The sequence below is a fragment of the Nomascus leucogenys genome, chromosome 6 (assembly GCF_006542625.1).
Source record: "Nomascus leucogenys isolate Asia chromosome 6, Asia_NLE_v1, whole genome shotgun sequence".
NCBI lineage: Eukaryota > Metazoa > Chordata > Mammalia > Primates > Hylobatidae > Nomascus > Nomascus leucogenys.
In genome coordinates this window covers 93,363,992-93,382,952 of record NC_044386.1, presented here as the reverse complement: position 1 = coordinate 93,382,952, position 18,961 = coordinate 93,363,992, and the positions used below count along the sequence as shown (strand labels likewise).

Genomic DNA, 18,961 nt, shown 5'->3' with positions numbered 1-18,961 from the left:
CTCAGCCTCCCAAAGTGCTGGGATTACAGGCATGAGCCACCGCGCCTGGCCCATTTTTTTTTTCTTTTTTTAAGACAGAGTCTCATTCTGTCACCCAGGCTGGAGTGCGGTGATCATGGCTCACTGCATCCTTAACTGTCAGGCTCAGGTGATCCTCTCTGAGGAATACTTCCACCTCCCAAATAGCTGGGACAAGAGGCATGTGCCACCGTGTCCAGCTAATTTTTGTATTTTTTTGTAGAGACGGGGTTTCGCCATATTGCCCAGGCTGGCCTCAAACTCCTGGGCTCAAAAGATCCACCGGCCTTGGCCTCCCAAAGTGTTGGGATTACAGGTGGAAGCCACCACGTCTGGCCTATATATATGTTTTAACAGGGAAGTTACCACTCTGTAATTATCATTTAGAGAACTGGTGAAACAGAATGCAAGGAAAGGTAGAAAGTTTCGGCCAGACATGTTGGCTCATGCCTGTAATCCCAGCACTTTGGGAGGCTGAGGCAGGTGGATCACAAGGTCAGGAGATCGAGACCATCCTGGCCAACATAGTGAAACCCCGTCTCTACTAAAAATACAGAAAAAAAAAAAAAAACTTAGCCAGGCATGGTGGCACGCACTCAGGAGGCTGAGGCAGGAGAATCACTTGAACCCAGGAGGAGGAGGTTGCAGTGAGCCAAGATCACGCCACTGCACTCCAACCTGGGTGACAGAGCAAGACTCCGTCAAAAAAAAAAAAAAAAAAAAAAGAAAAGAAAGAAAGGTAGAAAGTTTCAATAGCGTGGAGATACACACACACACACAAGCACTAGAACTTACATATATATGGATATATACATATAGATATATGCATAATACATTATATATACATATATCATATACATATATTTGTGTATGTATATATATGTGTGTACTGTACAACAAATACAACTTTTCAACTGTAAGGATTATTGCCAGGAATATGTGAGTCCAAGGAATATCCTAGGCCACTAAGAAAATCTCAATATAGTCTTAGATGTAGAACTCATACAAACTGTATGAACTGGCCATAGTGCAGAAATTAACAAGTATGAAATCTCACCATCACATTCCATCCTGGGCGACAGAGCAAGAAATCAAACATCACAAACCACTTGAAAATTTTAGAAAACACTCTTCTCTAAGGCTTTCCAAGAGAAAAATTTTTTTTTTTTTTTTTTCGAGTCAGGGTCTGGTTCTGATGCCCCGGTTGTAATGAAGTGGCACCATCACAGCTCACTGTAGGCTCAAATTCTTAGGTTCAAGCAACCCTCCTGCCTCAACCTCTCAAATAACTGGGACTACAAGCATGTACCACCGACCATGCCTGGCTAATTTTTTTTATTTTTTGTAAAGATGAGGTCTTGCTATGTTGCCCAGGCTGATCTCGAACTCTTGACCTTAAGCAAGAGAACCTTTTTAAGAAAAGACTGAAATGATATTTGAGAAATGATTGACTATGAGAACACTAATAAAGTTATCAAAGTTATGGCATACAGCCAAAGCCATATACAGAGAACTTATGCCTTAAAAGAGTTATTATTAGGCAGGGCATTGTAGCTCACGCCTGTAATCCCAGAACTTTGGGAGACTGAGGCGGGTGGATCACTTGAGGCCAGGAGTTCGAGACCAGCCTGGTCAACATGCGGAAACCCCGTCTCTACTAAAAATAAAAAAATTAGCCAGGCGTGGTGGTGGGCACCTGTAGTCTCAGCTACTGGCGAGGCTGAGGCAGGAGAATCACTTGAATCCAGGAGGCACAGGTTGCAGTGAGCCAAGATCTACCACTGCACTTCAGCCTGGGTGACAGAGGGAGACTCTGTCTCAAAAAAAAAAGTTATTATTATTAAACAATAAAGATTGCAAATAAATGAATTATAAGTTCAAGAAGCTAGAAAATGAATAATGACAAAAGTTAGAAGGAAGAAAATGACAAAAATAAAATAATCAAACAGAAAGAAGGAAAATATTAAAATCAGTAAGCAATCTAAGGAAAGACTAAAAGTACAGTACTTTGAAAAGACCACTAAACCACAAATATACAACATCAGAAGTTAAAAAAGGGGGTATAGTTACAGGAATAGAGGAGATTTTTAAATAATGAAAGATAACTCAGGATGAACTGGAAAATCTTCCAAAAATCTGACACAAGAGCCAAAACAGATTAATGCCATGTCAAAAATGGGAAAAGTTCTCAAAAATCTACTATAAAAAAAGCACCAGTTCTAAGATGGTTTTTCAAAAAACTTTTATAAGCCTAAATTTCTTATATTCTTCAAACTGTTCTAGAGCAGAGAAATTATAATAGAATTTTAACATTCACTGAGTATTTAATATGTGCCAGGCACTATGCTAAACAATTTATATGTACAGTTGGCCCTCAGTATCTGCAGGTTACGCACCCATGGATTCAACAAATCTTGGATCAAAAATATTCAGGGGAAAAAAATCAATTAAAAAAGTACCACAATAAAAAAATACAAATTCAAAAATATAGTAAAACAACTCTTTACATAGCATTTACATTGTATTAGGCATTATAAGTAATCTAGAGATGATTTAAAGTATACAGGAGAAGATGAGTACAGTGGCTCACACCTGTAATCCCAGCACTTTGAGAGGCCTAGGGAGGGTTGTTGCTTGAGCCCAAGAGTTCTCAAGAGCAGTCTGGGCAATGTGGCGAAACCCTGTCTCAACAAAAAATTTAAAAATTAGCTGAGCGTGGTGGTGCACACCTGCAGTCCTGTATAATCTGGAGGCTGAGGTGGGAGGATTGTTTGAACCCAAGAGATTCAGGCTGCAGTGAGTCACGAATGCAGCACTGCACTCCAGCCTGGGCAACAGAGCAAGACCCTGTCTCAAAAAATAAAAATAAAATAAAAAATAAAGTATACAGGAGGATGTGTAGAGGTTATATACAAATACTATGCCATTTTATATCAGAGACTTGAGCATCTATGAATTTGAACCAATCTCCCACTGATCCCGTGGGATGGCTGCATTGTCATGTTCAAAACATGAAAGCTTACAAATTCATTAAGAAATTAGTATAAGGCTGGGCACGGTGGCTCACACCTGTAATCCCAGAATTTTGGGAGGCCGAGGCAGGTGGATCACCTGAGGTCAGGAGACCAGCCTGACCATTATAGTGAAACCCTGTCTCTACTAAAAATGCCAAAAAATTAGCCAGGCATGATGGCGTGCACCTGTAATCACAGCCACTTGGGAGACTGAGGCAGGAAAATGGCGTGAACCTGGGAGGTGAAGGTTGCAGTGAGCCGAGATCGCGCCACTGCAATCCAGCCTGGGTGACACAGCGAGACTCCATCTCAAAAAAAAAAGAAATTAAAAAAATTTTTTTAAATCCAAAAGATATAACCAGAGATATAGCCAATTTTTCCTAATTTATTGCAGTTTCAATCAAAAATCCAATAAATATGTAAATTTTAAAACTGCATAAATTGTAAGAGCAAAAGAAACGCATAAATTTTTCTCCTTCGAGGAATTTGTTCCTGAATTCTTTAATTAGTCCCTTAATTCCTAAAAGGAAACAACAACAACAACAGGCAAAGGACCTAAACAGGCCATTCACAAATGAAGAAACACAATGGCCAATAAACAAGTGGAAAGCCACTCAACCTTTACAACAAGCTAAGAAACGTGGTGATACCAGCTGTTGAGGAGTCGGAGGGGGAAGCTTATTCTGATAGTGTGGGAAGTTTATCCTAAAGCAGGAAACAAATCACACTCAGTTTAGCAGATATGTAGTTTAGCAGGTATGTGGTTTAGCCATATATAGTTCTGAGTTGTCAAAAACCAGCGAAAAATGCTTTCATTTTGCAAGTGGATCCCTAAGAACCAAGAAGCACCTTCTATAAACAATCTATTTCTGATGGTCAAAAGTTCACATAGTTATACTACCTTTTTGGCTAAAAGAGGGAAAATAGGACCTGATAAGACTGCTCCTACCTGCATATATATTCATAAAGAAACTCTCAGAAGAAACATTCAAAACTAGTAACAATGGCTACCTGTGGATGGGAAGAGGGAGAAGTGGTGGGAATTAGTTGGGGATGGACAGAAGATTGCACTCTTTCTCTCCACTTTACAAATTTTGTTCGTGAACTGTACGAATGTATTACCTATTAAAAAACTGAATTAAAATCTGTTTAATAAAAATAATTACAACTGGATGTGATTTTTTTTCCCCCATACAGACATTCTCAGATAGCGCTGCCTGGTGTTAATGGTTTCAACTTTTCAGACAGAAACTAACTACCTGTCTCTGATCCTAGAATCCAGCCTTACTGAGATTCCGTGTCAGTGCTCTCGGAAAATTCCACTAAATTCTAAAGGGCAGTTTGGTAACATGTATCAAATGTAGAATTTCCGTCCCCCTACACCCAGCAGTGGCACTTCTAAAAATTTATCCTAAAGAAGTTACTGGATAAAGATGCAAAGATGATTCTGCAGCATTATTTATTACAGGAGGAAATTGGAAACTTACTATCCACCTGCGTGGGGACTGGCAGCATAAATTGTGGTCATCACCACGGACGCTGCGTATCTGCAGACCACATTTAGAGTTGCAAGGCCCCAGAAGCTCCTCGTCCTCAGCTGTGTGACTCTGGATCTTTGCTCCTCTCGCCCTCTACCTGGTTCTTGGATGCACCACCCCACCCTGTGCCGGCCTACTCACCTGGTCAGCGTAGGGGTGCGGTGGTTGGGGTTGGAGCAGAAGATGTTGTTGGTCTTGCGGGTGCCGTCCAGGAACTCACGCACCGACTGGTTGCGCAGCTCTGCTAGGGGCCGGGCCTCGTGCTTGAGGAACCACTGGTGTGCCTCGAAGCACTTGGCGCAGAGGAGCTGCTCGCACTCAAAGCACCAGAAGTCCGCAGACTCTTTGCAGCGGGTGCACACAGCCTGCGCGTCCACAATCTGCCGATACACCGACAGGCGCCGCTGCAGACTCTCGAAAAAGACGTTATCCAGGGCAGGTGTGTCTGCACCTAGGGGCCAGGGCGCCTGGCAGATGGGGCACTGCATGCCCGACGCCTCCAGGCATCCTGAGCACAGCGTGTGCAGACAAGGCAGCAGCTTCGGGCACTTGGCTTCGGCCTGGCATTGCTGGCAGCGCAGAAACTGGAACTCCTCCTCCGAAGGGGGGGCTTGCTGGGGGACCAGAGAGGCAGGTGAGGCCTGGAGAAGTCCCAAGAGCCCCCACCTACCGGCCAACCACCCTTACAGCTGGAGCCTGGAGTAGGACCTCATATTCCATTCCAGCCAGTCATTGGATGATGCAAAACCCTGGCTTATCAGCACCCCAATACTCCCATTTATTCAGGCCCTCCAGCTCTCACTGCACCATTTATTGAGCATCTACTTCTCATCACACACAGTACTAGGCCCTGAGATATAAGAGGTGTAGGATACATTCTGCCTTCAAGGAACTCAGTTTGGAAGGTAGATACACTAAGTACCAACCTCATATAAAGTGCTTAATGCAGTTTGGGGGTTCATCAAAGAGGTAAGCATGGAACAACAGTATGACCCAGCAATTCCACTCTTAGATATATAACCAAAAGATCTAAAAACAAGGCCCAAACAGACACTTGTACAACAATGTCCACAGCAACACTATTCACAATAGACAAAATGTAGAAACAATCCAAGTATCCATCAACAGATGAATAGATGAACAAAATGTGGTCTACACATATAATGGAATATTACTCAGCATTAGAAAGAAATGAAATTCTGATACATGCTACAACATAGATGGACCTCAATGACATTATGCTAAGTGAAATATGCCAGACACAAAAGGTCAAATACTGTGATTCTGAGGCAGGAGAATAGGGTCTAGAGGCAGAGAACCTAAGGCCAATTCCCTCTGACTTCCTAGAACTAAATCGAAAGGAAAACTGCAACTCTCCATGCCTAAGTAACAAAATGACAAGAGGCTACTCTCTTTGCAAACCACCCCATTTCCTGCGGGGCAAATGGAAAATTGAAAGTACCTCTGATTGGTTGCTTTCTGCCACCAATGGGGTGAACACCAAGTGGCCAATGGGAAACCTCTAGGGGGTATTTGGAACCCAGAAGATTCTGTAACTGGGGTCCTTAAGCCCTGCTCCAGCCACTCCCACCCTGTGGGGTGTACTTTCATTTTCAATAAATCTCTGTTTTCATTGCTTCATTCTTTCCTTGCTTTGCTGTGCATTTTGTCCAATTCTTTGTTCAAAATGCCAAGAACCTGAACAATTTGCAGTCAAGACCCTCTACTGGTAAGAATTCCACTTATATGAAATATCTAGAATAAGTAAGTTCATAGGGACAGAAGGTAGATTAGAAGTTATCAAGGGCTAGGGGAAGGAGAAAATGCGGAGCTATTGCATTACTGGGGCTTAGGACACACCACTTCAAAGTATGACTGCAAGAGGCTCTTGAAATATACTTCGTTGGCATATTTTAAGCTGGTTATTCTGAGAAACTGCTGATACAGGAATAGCTCTGAAAAGCTCTCCTTTTGTAAAAAAGAAAGGCATTTATATCTTAAAAGAGAATCTACATTAGTAAAATGATCTATATTAAAAGAGGGCTGCTCTAGACAACTTTTCTTATCTAAGAACTTTTTCTACATAGCAAGACAACCTCTATTCACCAAACAGCTCCTCTCCTCACCCTCCCATAACTTGTGTTATCACCATCACCCAGAAACTCCAAGCTCTTTTCTGTAGCTCAGGATGTTATACAGGCTTCAATCATCTGACCTTTCTTTGAGTCTCATACTTTGTGGGACTCTTGAGTATAAATATGTAATTAAATATGGGTTTTCCACTGTTAAGCTATTTTATGACTATTTAATTCATAGGCTATTTAATTCATAGCCCAGCCAAGGAAACTAGAAGGGTGGAGGGAAGCCATCTTTCCCTCCCCTATGGTTTAAAGAGTACAGAGTTTCTGGAGTAATGAAAAAGTTCTGGAAATAGATGGTGGTGATGGTTACACAATACTGTGAATCTACTTAATGCTACTGAATGGTACACTTAGAAATGGTTAACATAGGAACTTATCCGTTAGGTATATTTTACCACAATTCTTAAAATACAAAAACAGGCCAGGCATGGTGGCTCATGCCTGTAATCCCAGCACTTTGGGAGGTCGAGGTGGGCGGATCACGAGGTCAGGAGTTAGAGACCAATCTGGTCAACATAGTGAAACCTCATCTCTACTAAAAATATAAAAATTAGCCAGGTATGGTGGCGTGGCCTGTAATCCCAGCTACTCAGGAGGGTGAGGCAGGAGAATGGCGTGAACCCGGAAGGAGGAGGTTGCAGTGAGCCGAGATCGCACCATTGCACTCCAGCCTGGGCGACAGTGTGAGACTCCATCTCAAAAACAAACAGATAAACAAACAAACAAACAAGCAAAACAAACAAACAACAACAAAAAAACACAAAGTGCTTAATACAGTACCTGGCACATTTGAAGTGCTCATAAATGTTACCTAGTATTGTTAAGTAATGTTATTCTTAGTTGTAATAATGCTTATAAAAGTTACTGTAATACGGTGTCCTCTGTACTTTCATGAAGGGGAGCAAAAGGACCTGAAAGGCAGCAGAGCAAGAAACCCAAGTAGTTCCTTTGGGGGTGGAGGTGGGAGGTGGGCAGGAAAGGTGTGGCAAGAGAAGGGTTCTTTGGGGAGGCTTCCTTAAGCAGAAACCACATGAGCTGGGAGGCCTTGGCAAAGATACCACTTCAGTCTGAGCCACAGTTTCTCACCTCGGATCTGGGAAGTTGGTTTTAGTTTTGCCGTGCCTGGGACATGCCCCTGGCTCCAGGCCAGCGCAACAGGGGTACTACCTCCATCCTCCCTAATCTGAAGTCCTGCATCTGAGGCAGGGTTAAGGCAGGGCTCGAGGGTGGGAGGAAGGGCCCAGGCCCGGAGGCCACTGACCCTTCTCACCTTGCCCAACTACTCAGTGGAGAAACCGCAGCCCAGCGAGGCCGCCCCAGCTCCTCCGTGTCCTCTTTTCTACTCTATCCTACCCTCCCTTCCCTGCCCCAGCTGAGAGGGTCAGGACCCTGGGGTCTGGTCTTCCCGCTTAGTGTCACTCTCTAGGGTACTTGACCAAATCCTCCGTTAGACCCTCTCTTCCCCCCTCTCCCCACCACAGCAAACCAACAAAGCCTAACCCCATCATCCCCTAACCCAATAGTACCTCTGTAGGGCTGGGGCTGGGGCTGGGCTGGCGGCCTTCAGAGGGGGTCTCGGGGGGAGGCATGGTGGGCGCGTGGGGCCGGGCGGGGTCCTGCTGGGGCCTCGGAGATCGGGCGGGTGCAGGCTCCATGGACCCCAGCTTAGTTTCGATTCTCGGTTTAGATCTTGGAGGGCGTGAAGATAAGCTGAAGGGGAGGCGTGAGCCAGTTGGCTGAGCCCCTTGAGCTGTCCGAAAGGGGAGGTGCCGGCTCAGGGCCCGCCTCTGGAGAGGAAGTGAGACAGAAGCTGGGGGCGGTTCTAGGGGCAGAGAGGCCGACTGTGGGTTTTAAAGACACGCCCAGAGCGGGGAGGAGGTCGAGGCGGGGAGCTGCAGACCTACCGCTGACTTACGGTAAAGCCGGAAAGGTAGGGCAGAGCTGCAGGGGGGCAGCCCTGCTCCCGGCTTTGATCCATTTATCAGTTCACACTGGCACTGCTTCGTGCCACCTCCTGCCGGGAGCTGGGCGTACAAAAATGAGCCACACGCAGCCCCTGCTTTCTAAGAGCCCTAGATGTAATGGAAGAGCAAGCCTGCAAACGGAGACATTCTGGAAAGGAGAGCCCTCAGCTGGGACCTGAAAAAGCAGTGGAAATTCACCAGGGATTTAGGGTTGTAGGTGGTGGGGTACAGGGGACACTTGAAACAGAAAAGATAGCTCTTGCAAAAGGCATGGAAGTTTGAAACACGAAAGCCTGTTTGGGAACTAATTTTGGCCATTTTCAGATTTAAGAGGGAATTCATGAGAAATGATGCCCAAGGAGTGTGCTGGGACAAGATCCTAGCTAAGGAGATTGGACCAGTTCTGTGAGTGATGGGAAGTTCGTGAAGGATTTGGAACCAGGGAACAACACGATCAGCTGTGCATGATGGGACAGTCACTCTGACAACCCAGGGGCAGGTGCCCTGGTCTAGGACAGTGGCTGTGGGATGCAGAGGAGGGACTTGAGTCAGAGATCCTGGGAAGCCAGTGACTGGAGGTGAGGGGGCAGGATGATACCTTGAGTGACAGCTGGAAAGGCTGGTGGATCTGAGGTGGTGGGGGCAGGAGGGAGGGGGAGAGCTGGAGAGCGGGTATGAAGAGGGTGAGGGGAGAGCCAGCTAGGTCTTCACCAATGGAAAAGTATGCCAGACTCCCAGCTGGTAAGGGGAAAGGGGCACAGCTCCAGGTGACCTCACTGGGTCAGTGCCCCGGCTTCAAACTTAAACCATCGCAACCACTGTGTTGGCTCCTGTGTACCCATTCTGTACTCTGTTCCAACTTAGAAACAGACTAGAAAGGATGATGATAGGGCCTGGCTTTTGTAAACCTTACAGTCTGCGGGGTGGAGGGCAGGGGTTGGGCAGATACCCAAATTCCTAGGGACTGTAAGAGGCCTCAGGAGCCTGACCTTCCCTCCAGCCTGGTCAGTACTCCCAGGCCTTTAAAGAATCAGTCCATGAAAGCCAAATATGGTGGGCAGCCATCTGCACAAGGGACCTGGAAGTGGGCTATGGCAGGAGGGGGCTTCGGAGGCCAGAGGCGATTGGCTGAGGAGGCAGAACTGCGGAAACTATTCATTTCTTTGCTTGCTTTGGAAGATAGCCTGCTCCCAGACTACCCCAAAGTCCTGTTGGAAGTTAACACTTCTCAAAGTAAATTCACAAGTTGCATTCAGGTTTTCTCAAGCCCTGGAGAGGCAAGTTCATTCCAGGTACCTGGATCAAGGGGCATGCTGTTTCTGGACCTGCAGAACTGAGGGCCTCACCTCCATGGTGCTCTGGGTCCCCTGCCCTCATATAGCTCTGTGCTATCCCCTTCTTCCTTACACTGTCATTCTTCCCGAGGTCTGCATGTGAAAATTCTTTCTTTTTGTGCCAAAGTTCAGGCCTTCCTACTCCACCTTGATCACGGTGACCTGGCTAGGCCATTACTTAACAAATAAGTACTGAGACCTGCCCTATGCCAGTCCCTGCTTGCTGGGCTGTGGGTTCACAAAGAGGAATAATTTGCAGACTATGTCCCAGAGAAACTCAAAGTCCAGATATGGCATGTCTTGCCTCCAGTGTGAGAGAAGGAGTGCTGAGAAGGCCAGATCCCATGTCCTTGATCCTGGAGAAGATTGACTTCCTGTAAACCCTGATGAGATCTTGCTCTCTCGCTCCGGCTGCAGTGCAGTGGCACGATCATAGCTCACTGCAGCCTCAAACTCCTGTACTCAAGAGATCCTCCCGTCTCAGCCTCCCAAGTGGCTGGGACCACAGGCAGGCATCCCACGCCAGGCTAATTTTTAAAAATTGTTTGTAGAGATGGGCTCTCACTATGTTGCTCAGGCTGGTCCTGAATTCCTGGCCTCAAGCGATCCTCCTGCCTGAGTCTCCCAAACTGATGGATTATAGGCGTAAGTCACCATGCCCAGCTTCCCCTCCGGCTTTTCTAAAGCTGAATAGGAGAAGAGGGGAGGCGGCGATGACCCCAGCAGGCTCCCAGGAACACCGATCACACCCACTAGCCCACGGCTGCAGTTCGGTCCTCCCAGCGCAGAGGGAGCCATGCGACGGCGGAAGCGGGCCCCGGCCGGCCTCCTCTTCCTGCGCCCGCGCCGCCGCGGGTGGCCGCGCGGGTGAAGCCGGAAGCAGCAGCCAGGAGGGCGGGCCGCGTAGGGCCCACTGGCCAGCGAGGGCGCCGCGCGGAGACGCGGGGCGTGTCTCATGTCAAAAGCCATGCTTGGCAGGTCTGGGTACCGGGCGCTGCCCCTGGGGGATTTTGACCGCTTCCAGCAGTCGAGCTTCGGCTTTCTGGGCTCGCAGAAGGGCTGCTTGTCCCCGGAGCGGGGCGGCGTGGGGACGGGGGCCGGTGAGTGGCTGCCTGGCACGGCGGACCCGGGGCGGGGAACCAGCCGGCAACCCCTGGGCCCGAATCTCTGCCTCCGAGGAGTCCGCCGGCCCAGTGCCGTCGCACCCTACGAGGGGGGACTGAGAAAAGGATACGATATGGAGAGGGGGCTGGACCCGGCGCCTGGTGCTAGCGCCGATCCGCCCTCCCTAGGGTCACGGGGCTTTGGCCCCAGAGCCAGCCAGCGTTGCTCCTATCTTCCAAAACCTCACCTCACCACATTTGTCCTCGGCTCTTATTAGCCCTTTAGGCCTGGGAAGACGTTTCAGGTTTCTATTTCGCATAGAAGAAACCGAGGTCTAGGCAGAGGAGGCCACCAGCACCCTAAAGGCTCCTGCTGCAGGGAAATGGAAGAATTTTCACCCTAGGGGGCACCTCTAGAAGCCCAGGAACTAGGCATCTCCTGGATATGCAGGCCAAAAAATGACAGGTCCTCAGCTGCCTTTTGGATCTGCCCTGCTTCTGTCTTGCCCTCAAAGTCTTCTGTGGCTCCTTTGGCCTACAGGCCAGATCCCACGCTGTTCAGCCTGACCGCCTAACCTTGGATTTGATCCCTCCCTGGCCTTCCTGTCCTGAAAGCTCTCCCTATCCAGAACTCTCTTGAGAGGCCTGGTGGATCAGAGCCACAAAGTGGAGCCTCAGTGTTCTGGGGCTTAGCCCAGAGGGCAGGGCTTCCTGGAAGAATGGAGCAGGGCTCCTGACTGCTTCCTGTCCAGGGTTGGGAGAAGGAAAGCGGAAAATAACCTCATCCCAGATTCTGGAGCTGTCTCGGCTTCGCTCCCATCCTGGGATCCTGATTCTCCAGGGGCCAGGACATTTGGCTTGGATAAGCCTCATCTTTCTAGCCCTGCCCCTGACCCCGACCCCTAACAATTTTCTTGAATTGAAATAGGCAGGATTTTTTTGTTTTTGTTTTTTGTTTTTTGTTATTTTTTTGAGACGGGGTCTCGCTCTGTCCCCCAGGCTGGAGTGCAGTGGCGCGATCTCGTGAAATAGGCATTTTTTAATGGTCATTAAGGCATTAAAGTAGGGCGAGGAATAGAAAATAATAATCTTATTCCTCATCTATGGCTCCTGTTGATAAGCTATTTATGCTTTATCCCTGTAGGCTAAGGCATCATCTTCATAAGGACTCCTGGAAAGCACACTTCTGGGGCTGATGGTATAGGAGGAATGTGTTCTGCCAGCAGTATTCAGTGCATGTTTACAGAGGCCCAGGTGCTCCTGGCTCCATGCCAGGTATGGGTAGGCAATATAAATTGAACGAGAGGATTGACCCCTACTCAGTCCAGTGAGGAGAGCATCATCACCTGGACTGGATTCTGAGATTGAATGGCTGTTGCCTAGCAGAGAATAAGGCCTTGTGAGGGTTGTTGGACTTGGGACAAATGAGTGTTGATGTACGGGAGGAGGGAACAGACCCTAACTCGCAACTGCCCAAAGATACGGGGATATTAGGCAAGGAGCCAGATTGAGAGCCCTGAGAAGGAAGGACCTCTCGAGGGGAAGGTGGGCGTAAGGTACACTTGCCCAAGTTCACTCCACTTGCAGCTGTCATGGCAGGTCCAGTTGACCACCTCTGCTGTCACCTGCAGATGCACCCCAGAGCTGGCCCTCCTGCCTCTGTCATGGCCTCATCAGTTTCCTGGGGTTCTTGCTGCTGTTGGTCACCTTCCCCATTTCCGGCTGGTTTGCCCTGAAGGTAAGGTTGGCTGGGTCAGCCCCCAGGGTGGTTGGGCCACACTGAGAGCTTTGGCATTGATGAATAAATTTGCCTATCCTCTGTCCCCTTTCCCTAAATATTATTACCCCTTTGCGTAATGGGCTAGGCAAGAACCATTCATTCACATTGTTCAGGGGAGGAAACCAAGGCTTGGGCTTGTCTAAAGTCATACTGGGAGCCAGTAGGGGGTAGAAACAAGTCCAAAACTCCTAAGTCCTGGGATCTGGATACTGGCTTTAGGGTGCACACAGATGTCTTTGCCAAATTATCTTCTCTTTGGGTTAGAATAAGTTAGAAATGAAAACACCCAACTTAGCCCAGCAGGTAATGCATAATAAGAATTCAGGCCTCATTTTCCATAAGGGGTGGTACAGTGGGAAAAGGATGAACCATGGAGCTATAGTTCAGCATCGCATGTGAAAGCTGTGGGGAAGGTGGAAGCCCAAAGAGGCCTTGCCCTTTGTGTAGCCCTAGGCAACAGTCCCTCTCTAGAAAACCTCTGGGTTTGGTGTGGTCTGCAAGGGAGTCCTTAAATGGCCTTAGATCCTAGTTCTAAAACTGCCACAGAAACAAATGCTGTGTGACCTTGAGCAGGTTTCTTTGCCTCTCTGGGCCTTCATTTCTCAATTTGGACATCACTACTTCTCTAGGAGGTCCAGGGACCTAAAGTTGACGAAGCCCTTTCCCCGGGGGTGCTGTTAGGGCAGCCCAGCCTTTTCTCCTAACTAATCCAAGGACAGACAGTTTCCTGGTATGAGTCATGTCTAGCTTCAGACCACAGAGATGAAAAGTTTCTCTAAGGATCAAGTCAATACAGTGCAGTGGTTAAGACACATGGCCTTTGGAGTTATTCAGAACTGCATTCAAATCTTCCCTATTTCACTTAGGGCTGTGCAGTTTTTGAGCAAGTCACTTAGCCTCCCTCAGCCTTGGTTTTCTCATCTGGAAACAGAGCTAGGGATACCTAACTGTGACCCAGGTGAGGAGGAGAGAAATGAGGAAGGGACCTAGGCAGACGGCATTGGCCAGCCTAGGCTGACCACTTTCAACTCTTTCCCTTGCCATTGTGGACAGATTGTGCCCACCTACGAGCGGATGATCGTGTTCCGCCTGGGCCGGATCCGCACCCCCCAGGGACCTGGCATGGTTCTGCTCTTGCCCTTCATTGACTCCTTTCAGAGGGTGGATCTGAGGACACGAGCCTTCAACGTCCCTCCCTGCAAGGTGAGGGGCTTCTCAGCTGCCTTGACAGAGGAATTGGGGGCCTGTCCAGAATGTACTGTGGTGCCAGGACCTTGGCCTGTGAGTCACCATCTGAGGGGGGAAGGGGGAAGAAGAGACCAGAAAATCGATGGAGGCTAGGAGGACATCCTTGTTTCATACACCTAACCCTACATACTTGGTGACACCATTTGCCCTTGAGGGGCTAGCTGCCAAGCAGGTGGGTCAAGCTGGGTGGCCCCAGTGGGCCTGACCTCCCTGCACCCCCAGGCCCTCGAGTGTCTCTCTCTCATGGCCTCCCCCAACAGCTGGCCTCTAAGGATGGGGCTGTGCTGTCCGTGGGAGCCGATGTCCAGTTTCACGTCTGGGACCCGGTGCTCTCGGTGATGACTGTGAAAGACCTGAACACAGCCACACGCATGACAGCCCAGAACGCCATGACCAAGGCCCTGCTCAAGAGGCCGTTGCGGGAGATCCAGATGGAGAAGCTCAAGATCAGCGACCAGCTTCTGGTAGGCAGCCCCTCACAAGACGGAGCTTGGGGGGTGGCACCGGCCTGGCTCCACCTGCCAGGTCACTTTGAGCAAAGAGTCAGACCACTCTGGGCCTCAGTTTACCATATGTCCCAATAGTGTAACCACTTTTGAAGAGCCAGTGGCTGGGTGGGGCCATGAGTTGAGGAATGGCAGGTGGGCGTAGAACGTAACGATCTTGTGGCTCAGTAGAGTTGATAGAGGCATGCCTCCCTCAGTGGATCGTGGCTTCACAGCTCCCCTCCACCCTCACCAGAGCTGCATCATTCCTTGGCTGTATTTTGAAACAATGTCTTCCTTGGTCTCCATCCCTCCCCTCAGCCCCCTACAATCCAGCATCCACAGCAGCCAGGAGGATCTTGCCTTAAAGCAAGGCTGCTCTGTCACCTCCCTGCTCAAACTCCTACCTGGGGCTCTTTGTTGCCTCAGAATAAATCAAAGTAAGCAGAAACACTCTACCTCTGACCCCTCAGCTGTTTCCAGTCCTCAGCCGACATGTGAGGGTCCAGCTAAATGGAACTCTGGTTCCTCACAGCTCCACAAAGATGCCAGGTTTTCTTGTCTGGGGTTTTGCACATGCCGTTCCTGTTGCCTGGAAGGGTCCTCCTCCACCTGAGGACTCCCTCCTGCTGGCACCACCCTCCTCTGCTGGGGGCTCACCACAGGCCTTGCTTCTGTCTTGGCACTTACCACAGCTGAGAGGTCATTGCCCTGTGCCTGTGTTCCCAGGCTAGGAGCGTCTCAAGGGCGGTGTGATGCCTCCGTGTCCATGCACGGCCACACAGTCTGCCCAAAGAAGGTGCTCAGGAAAGGTTTGTTGAATTAATTATGTTTCTCCCCACACTGTCCTCCAGCTGGAGATCAACGATGTGACCAGGGCCTGGGGGCTGGAGGTAGACCGCGTGGAGCTGGCGGTGGAGGCTGTGCTCCAGCTGCCCCAGGACAGCCCAGCTGGGCCCAACCTGGACAGCACCCTCCAGCAGCTGGCCCTGCACTTCCTGGGAGGAAGCATGAACTCAGTGGCAGGAGGTGCCCCGTCCCCAGGGCCAGGTGAGGAGCCCTGGGGAGGAGGGTGGGGGTGTTTACCAGCTTCGTGCCAGCACAGACTTTGCTTGCCATCCCAGCAGCTCTGTGCAGTACACACCCTGCACAGATGTTCAGCCCACACTGACCACAGCCAAGGCAGTGAGAGGAGGCCAGGTGTCTGAGTGTGTAGAGGCCATTGGCAGCCTCCGTGGGAGGAGGCGACATCACCAGAAGGGCAGCTAGAAAGAGTTTTATATCTGAGGCTAGAGTAGTCTAGAAACTGCGTTTGCAGTTTAGGCTGAAAGCTCAGGGGCACCTTTCTGGTAGTGGAGGAAGTTGAACAGAGGCCTGAAGGGGATGTAAGAGGAAACTGCCACAAAAGTTGCAGAGGCCACAGTGAGTGGTCCTGACCTTGGCAACACGATGACCTCCTCTCTGCCTCCTTCCCCAACCCTGTTGGCCACCCCCAGCAGACACCGTGGAGATGGTGAGTGAAGTTGAGCCACCTGCCCCTCAAGTTGGTGCCAGGTCCAGTCCGAAGCAGCCTCTGGTGGAGGGGCTACTGACTGCTCTACAGCCCTTCCTGTCTGAGGCCCTGGTCAGCCAAGTCGGGGCCTGCTACCAGTTCAATGTCGTCCTGCCCAGCGGCACCCAGAGCGCCTACTTCCTGGACCTCACTACAGGTGCCGTTGCCCTCCTTGCCTCTCCTTCCCATCCAGCTTGCTAGATTGCTTGTTACCTACCCCAGTGGTGCTCTTGTAGACTGCCCCCTGCTCCTGCCAATAATTTGGGGTGAACCCATGGCAGGCAGGGGCTCAGACACCATTTCCAGGCATTAACTATGCCCTGGTCTCCCCGCCATCTGCAGGACAATGCAGCCAGGCTTCCAATACCAAGAGGCCTGACTGTGTTACAGACCTGCTGCCTGTCAGGCTCTGTGCCAAGTACTTTTTGTGCATTATCTCACCCACTTCTCACCATGAGCCTATGCTTTAGGACTTGTCATTTCTAAAGGAATTATCATCACAGATTTGGAAACTGAGTCTCCAAGAGTTCACACAGCCAATAAGACTCAAACCCAGGGTATTAGAACCCGAACTCTTAACCAGTACTCTCCTCCCAATGGGAAATGCCAGCCCCTCCCACCCCCATAGCTCTCCTTCACATTCCTCCATTCCCCTACTGACACTCGGTTTTCTTTTGCCTCACAGGACGAGGAAGAGTGGGACACGGGGTGCCTGATGGCATCCCTGATGTGGTGGTGGAGATGGCCGAGGCAGACCTGCGGGCCCTGCTGTGCAGAGAGCTGCGGCCCCTGGGGGCCTACATGAGCGGACGGCTGAAGGTGAAGGGCGACCTGGCTATGGCCATGAAGCTGGAGGCTGTCCTCAGGGCCCTGAAGTAGCAGCCTTAGCTGACTTCCCAGAGCCCAGTCCCGAGCCTGGCACCAAGCCCGAGGGGCCTCTTGGAAGAGGAGGTGTTCATCTGTACCATGGAGAGTTGAGGCCCTAACAAGTTTCAGGCCCAGCCAAGAGCCCATGGATGGAGGCTGGGGGAGGCTGAGTCCGGCTGCCATGCACATCTCCCCTACAGTGGTTCTCTGGACAAGCCTTTGTCCATCCCGGTCCCCAGCTGAGTGCCCAGGCTGAGCTGGGTGCACAGTGTGATTCCAGGAGGAGAGCCAGGCCTGCCCTGCCCTGCCCTGCCCTGCTGGCTTCCTGACTGGAGAGACAGGACCCACAGAAACAGCCTGACAGCAGCTGGTTTGGTCCTTGTGTGAGGGACCAAGCATGTGGCCCAGGCTCTAAGCTCTGCGGGGATTGGAGAGGGATAGGGAGGGAAGGGAAGGCAGCCTCCAAGAAGAGGTCCCTGTGGCGAAGTTACGTGGGGATCCTGGCTGGCCCGCCTTCCTGGCTGCAGTCCAGGCCCGTGCTAGCAGGATTGGGCATGGGAAGGAGCAGGGCCTGCTGCTTCCCTGGCGCTGCTCCCAAAGATGTCTGACTCATCTGCCAGCTCCGTCCTGCATGCCTGGCGAGCTGGGGCCCAGGGCAGCATGAAGGAGAGCCCTGCGTTCTGTGCTTCTTACCAGAGGTTTGCAAGCCTCAGACAAATAAATGTGGTGTTTACAATGTATAAAAGAGAAGAAGCCAAGCGGGGCTCCTGGGGGCATGGGGTGGGCTAGGAGGGTCCACAAGGTCCCTGCTGCCAGCCCAGGCAGGGATTGACATCCTGGTGGCTGACACAGACAGACCCTGACAATATTTGAAGCTCCTTCTCCTGAGTGTCTCAAAGCCCTTGGAAGCAGGGGTGGGGCTGGCTGGGGAGTTCTGTTCCTCTTTGTAGTGGGATACAGGTTCACCAGGAAAGGAAGGCATGAGTGTGCCAGAGTGTCCTGCAAACACTGAGGGGCAGGCAGGGTGGTCATATCCCATTCAAGAGAGGAGGTGGGGCCACCATCAGCTTCCCCTCCTGGTACACTCTGCCACTGCTTCTCTGCTGGCTGACGGGAAGGAAACAGTCATCGAGGCCTGGCCCCAGGCCCAGCCCAGCCCTGCTTTCTGCTCCAGTACTCTCGCCCAAACCCCAGGGGCCCCAGAGAAGGGGGCCTCTGACTTCTTGAGTCCTAAGAAAGGAATCTTACTCCCTGGAGAGACTTCTGGGAAAAACAAAACCACAAAAATCAGAGCCTCCCCTTAAGAACAGCCCCCAGCCTGTCCTGTGGCACTGCAACTTCCCTCTCCCCCCAGGGGTCGCTGCCCTTCCTGGGTGCCTGGCTCTGTCTTGTTTGCTGTTTGTCCCTGCCTTTGCCAGACACTGCCTTGTCCCTCCTCCTGGAGGTCCTCCACATTGCCTGAGGCACCTCCCTAAAGCCCAGCACAGACCCCTCTGTCACTGCCATGGCCATTGAGGTTCAGGTTTCCAGGGCCCCTTCCTAGAGTTCCAGGCTGCTGCACCTGCTGTTGCCCCTTTGCCTACTTGGAGGCCTCTCATGGGCCCTCCCAGGGCTTTCTAGCTGAGGCTGTCTGTTCCAAAGCCTGCCCTCCAATCCCCGCAGCCACACTGCAGCCACCCTTTGAGGCCCAGTGAGACCTGTCCTCTATGCCCTTGCCTGGCTCTCTGCATCCATTCCACATTGTGTTTCTGCTCCTTGCATATATGGCTGCCCTCCCTGCTGGACTGGGAGCTTCCCGCATCAGCGTTCACCTGTGGATTCCTTCCATTGCTATTACACAGTATATGAAGGGCTGCCCAGGAAACCCCAGGCATCTTCACCATGAAAGCTGGCACTGCCCCTTGGCTGGGGTAGGGC

General features: G+C 50.5%; 2 protein-coding genes across 23 annotated transcripts in view; one reads left to right on the top strand and one right to left on the bottom strand.

Annotated features, from left to right (window-relative positions):
• The window catches only part of PML (promyelocytic leukemia), a 51,976-nt gene extending 43,476 nt beyond the window's left edge, over positions 1-8,500 (bottom strand). For 12 of the 15 annotated variants that reach the window (XM_012507008.1, XM_030813763.1, XM_012507013.1 and 9 more), the window contains exons 1-2: positions 8,238-8,482; positions 4,712-5,184 (exon numbers count right to left, since the gene is read on the bottom strand). In XM_012507008.1, coding sequence (XP_012362462.1) covers positions 4,712-5,184; positions 8,238-8,366 — 602 coding nt within the window. In that variant the 5' untranslated portion in view covers positions 8,367-8,482. 15 annotated transcript variants of the gene reach the window in all.
• Positions 8,501-8,622: 122 nt separating this feature from the next.
• Positions 8,623-17,785, top strand: STOML1 (stomatin like 1). 8 transcript variants are annotated; one of them, XM_030814731.1, is made up of 8 exons: positions 10,853-11,109; positions 12,257-12,387; positions 12,744-12,850; positions 13,946-14,095; positions 14,401-14,604; positions 15,480-15,675; positions 16,125-16,334; positions 16,863-17,784. In XM_030814731.1, the coding sequence occupies exons 2-8, from the start codon at positions 12,381-12,383 to the stop codon at positions 17,054-17,056; spliced, it is 1,068 nt and encodes a 355-aa protein (XP_030670591.1). In that variant the 5' UTR covers positions 10,853-11,109; positions 12,257-12,380; the 3' UTR covers positions 17,057-17,784. The 8 variants fall into 8 exon arrangements, with proteins under 8 accessions (XP_030670594.1, XP_030670591.1, XP_030670589.1 ...); XM_030814730.1 differs by having other exon boundaries at positions 10,903-11,109; positions 16,122-16,334; XM_030814734.1 differs by lacking the exons at positions 10,853-11,109; positions 12,257-12,387 and adding an exon at positions 8,623-8,641 and having other exon boundaries at positions 16,122-16,334; positions 16,863-17,785.
• Positions 17,786-18,961: the final 1,176 nt, after the last annotated feature.

Coding starts and splice junctions, on each gene's coding strand:
- STOML1 (XM_030814729.1), top strand. CDS start 10,965: ATGTCAAAAGCCATGCTTGGCAGGTCTGGGTACCGGGCGCTGCCCCTG. Junction 14,096..14,400: donor TCAACGTCCCTCCCTGCAAG/GTGAGGGGCTTC, acceptor CTCCCCCAACAG/CTGGCCTCTAAGGATGGGGC. Junction 16,335..16,862: donor CTTCCTGGACCTCACTACAG/GTGCCGTTGCCC, acceptor TTTGCCTCACAG/GACGAGGAAGAGTGGGACAC.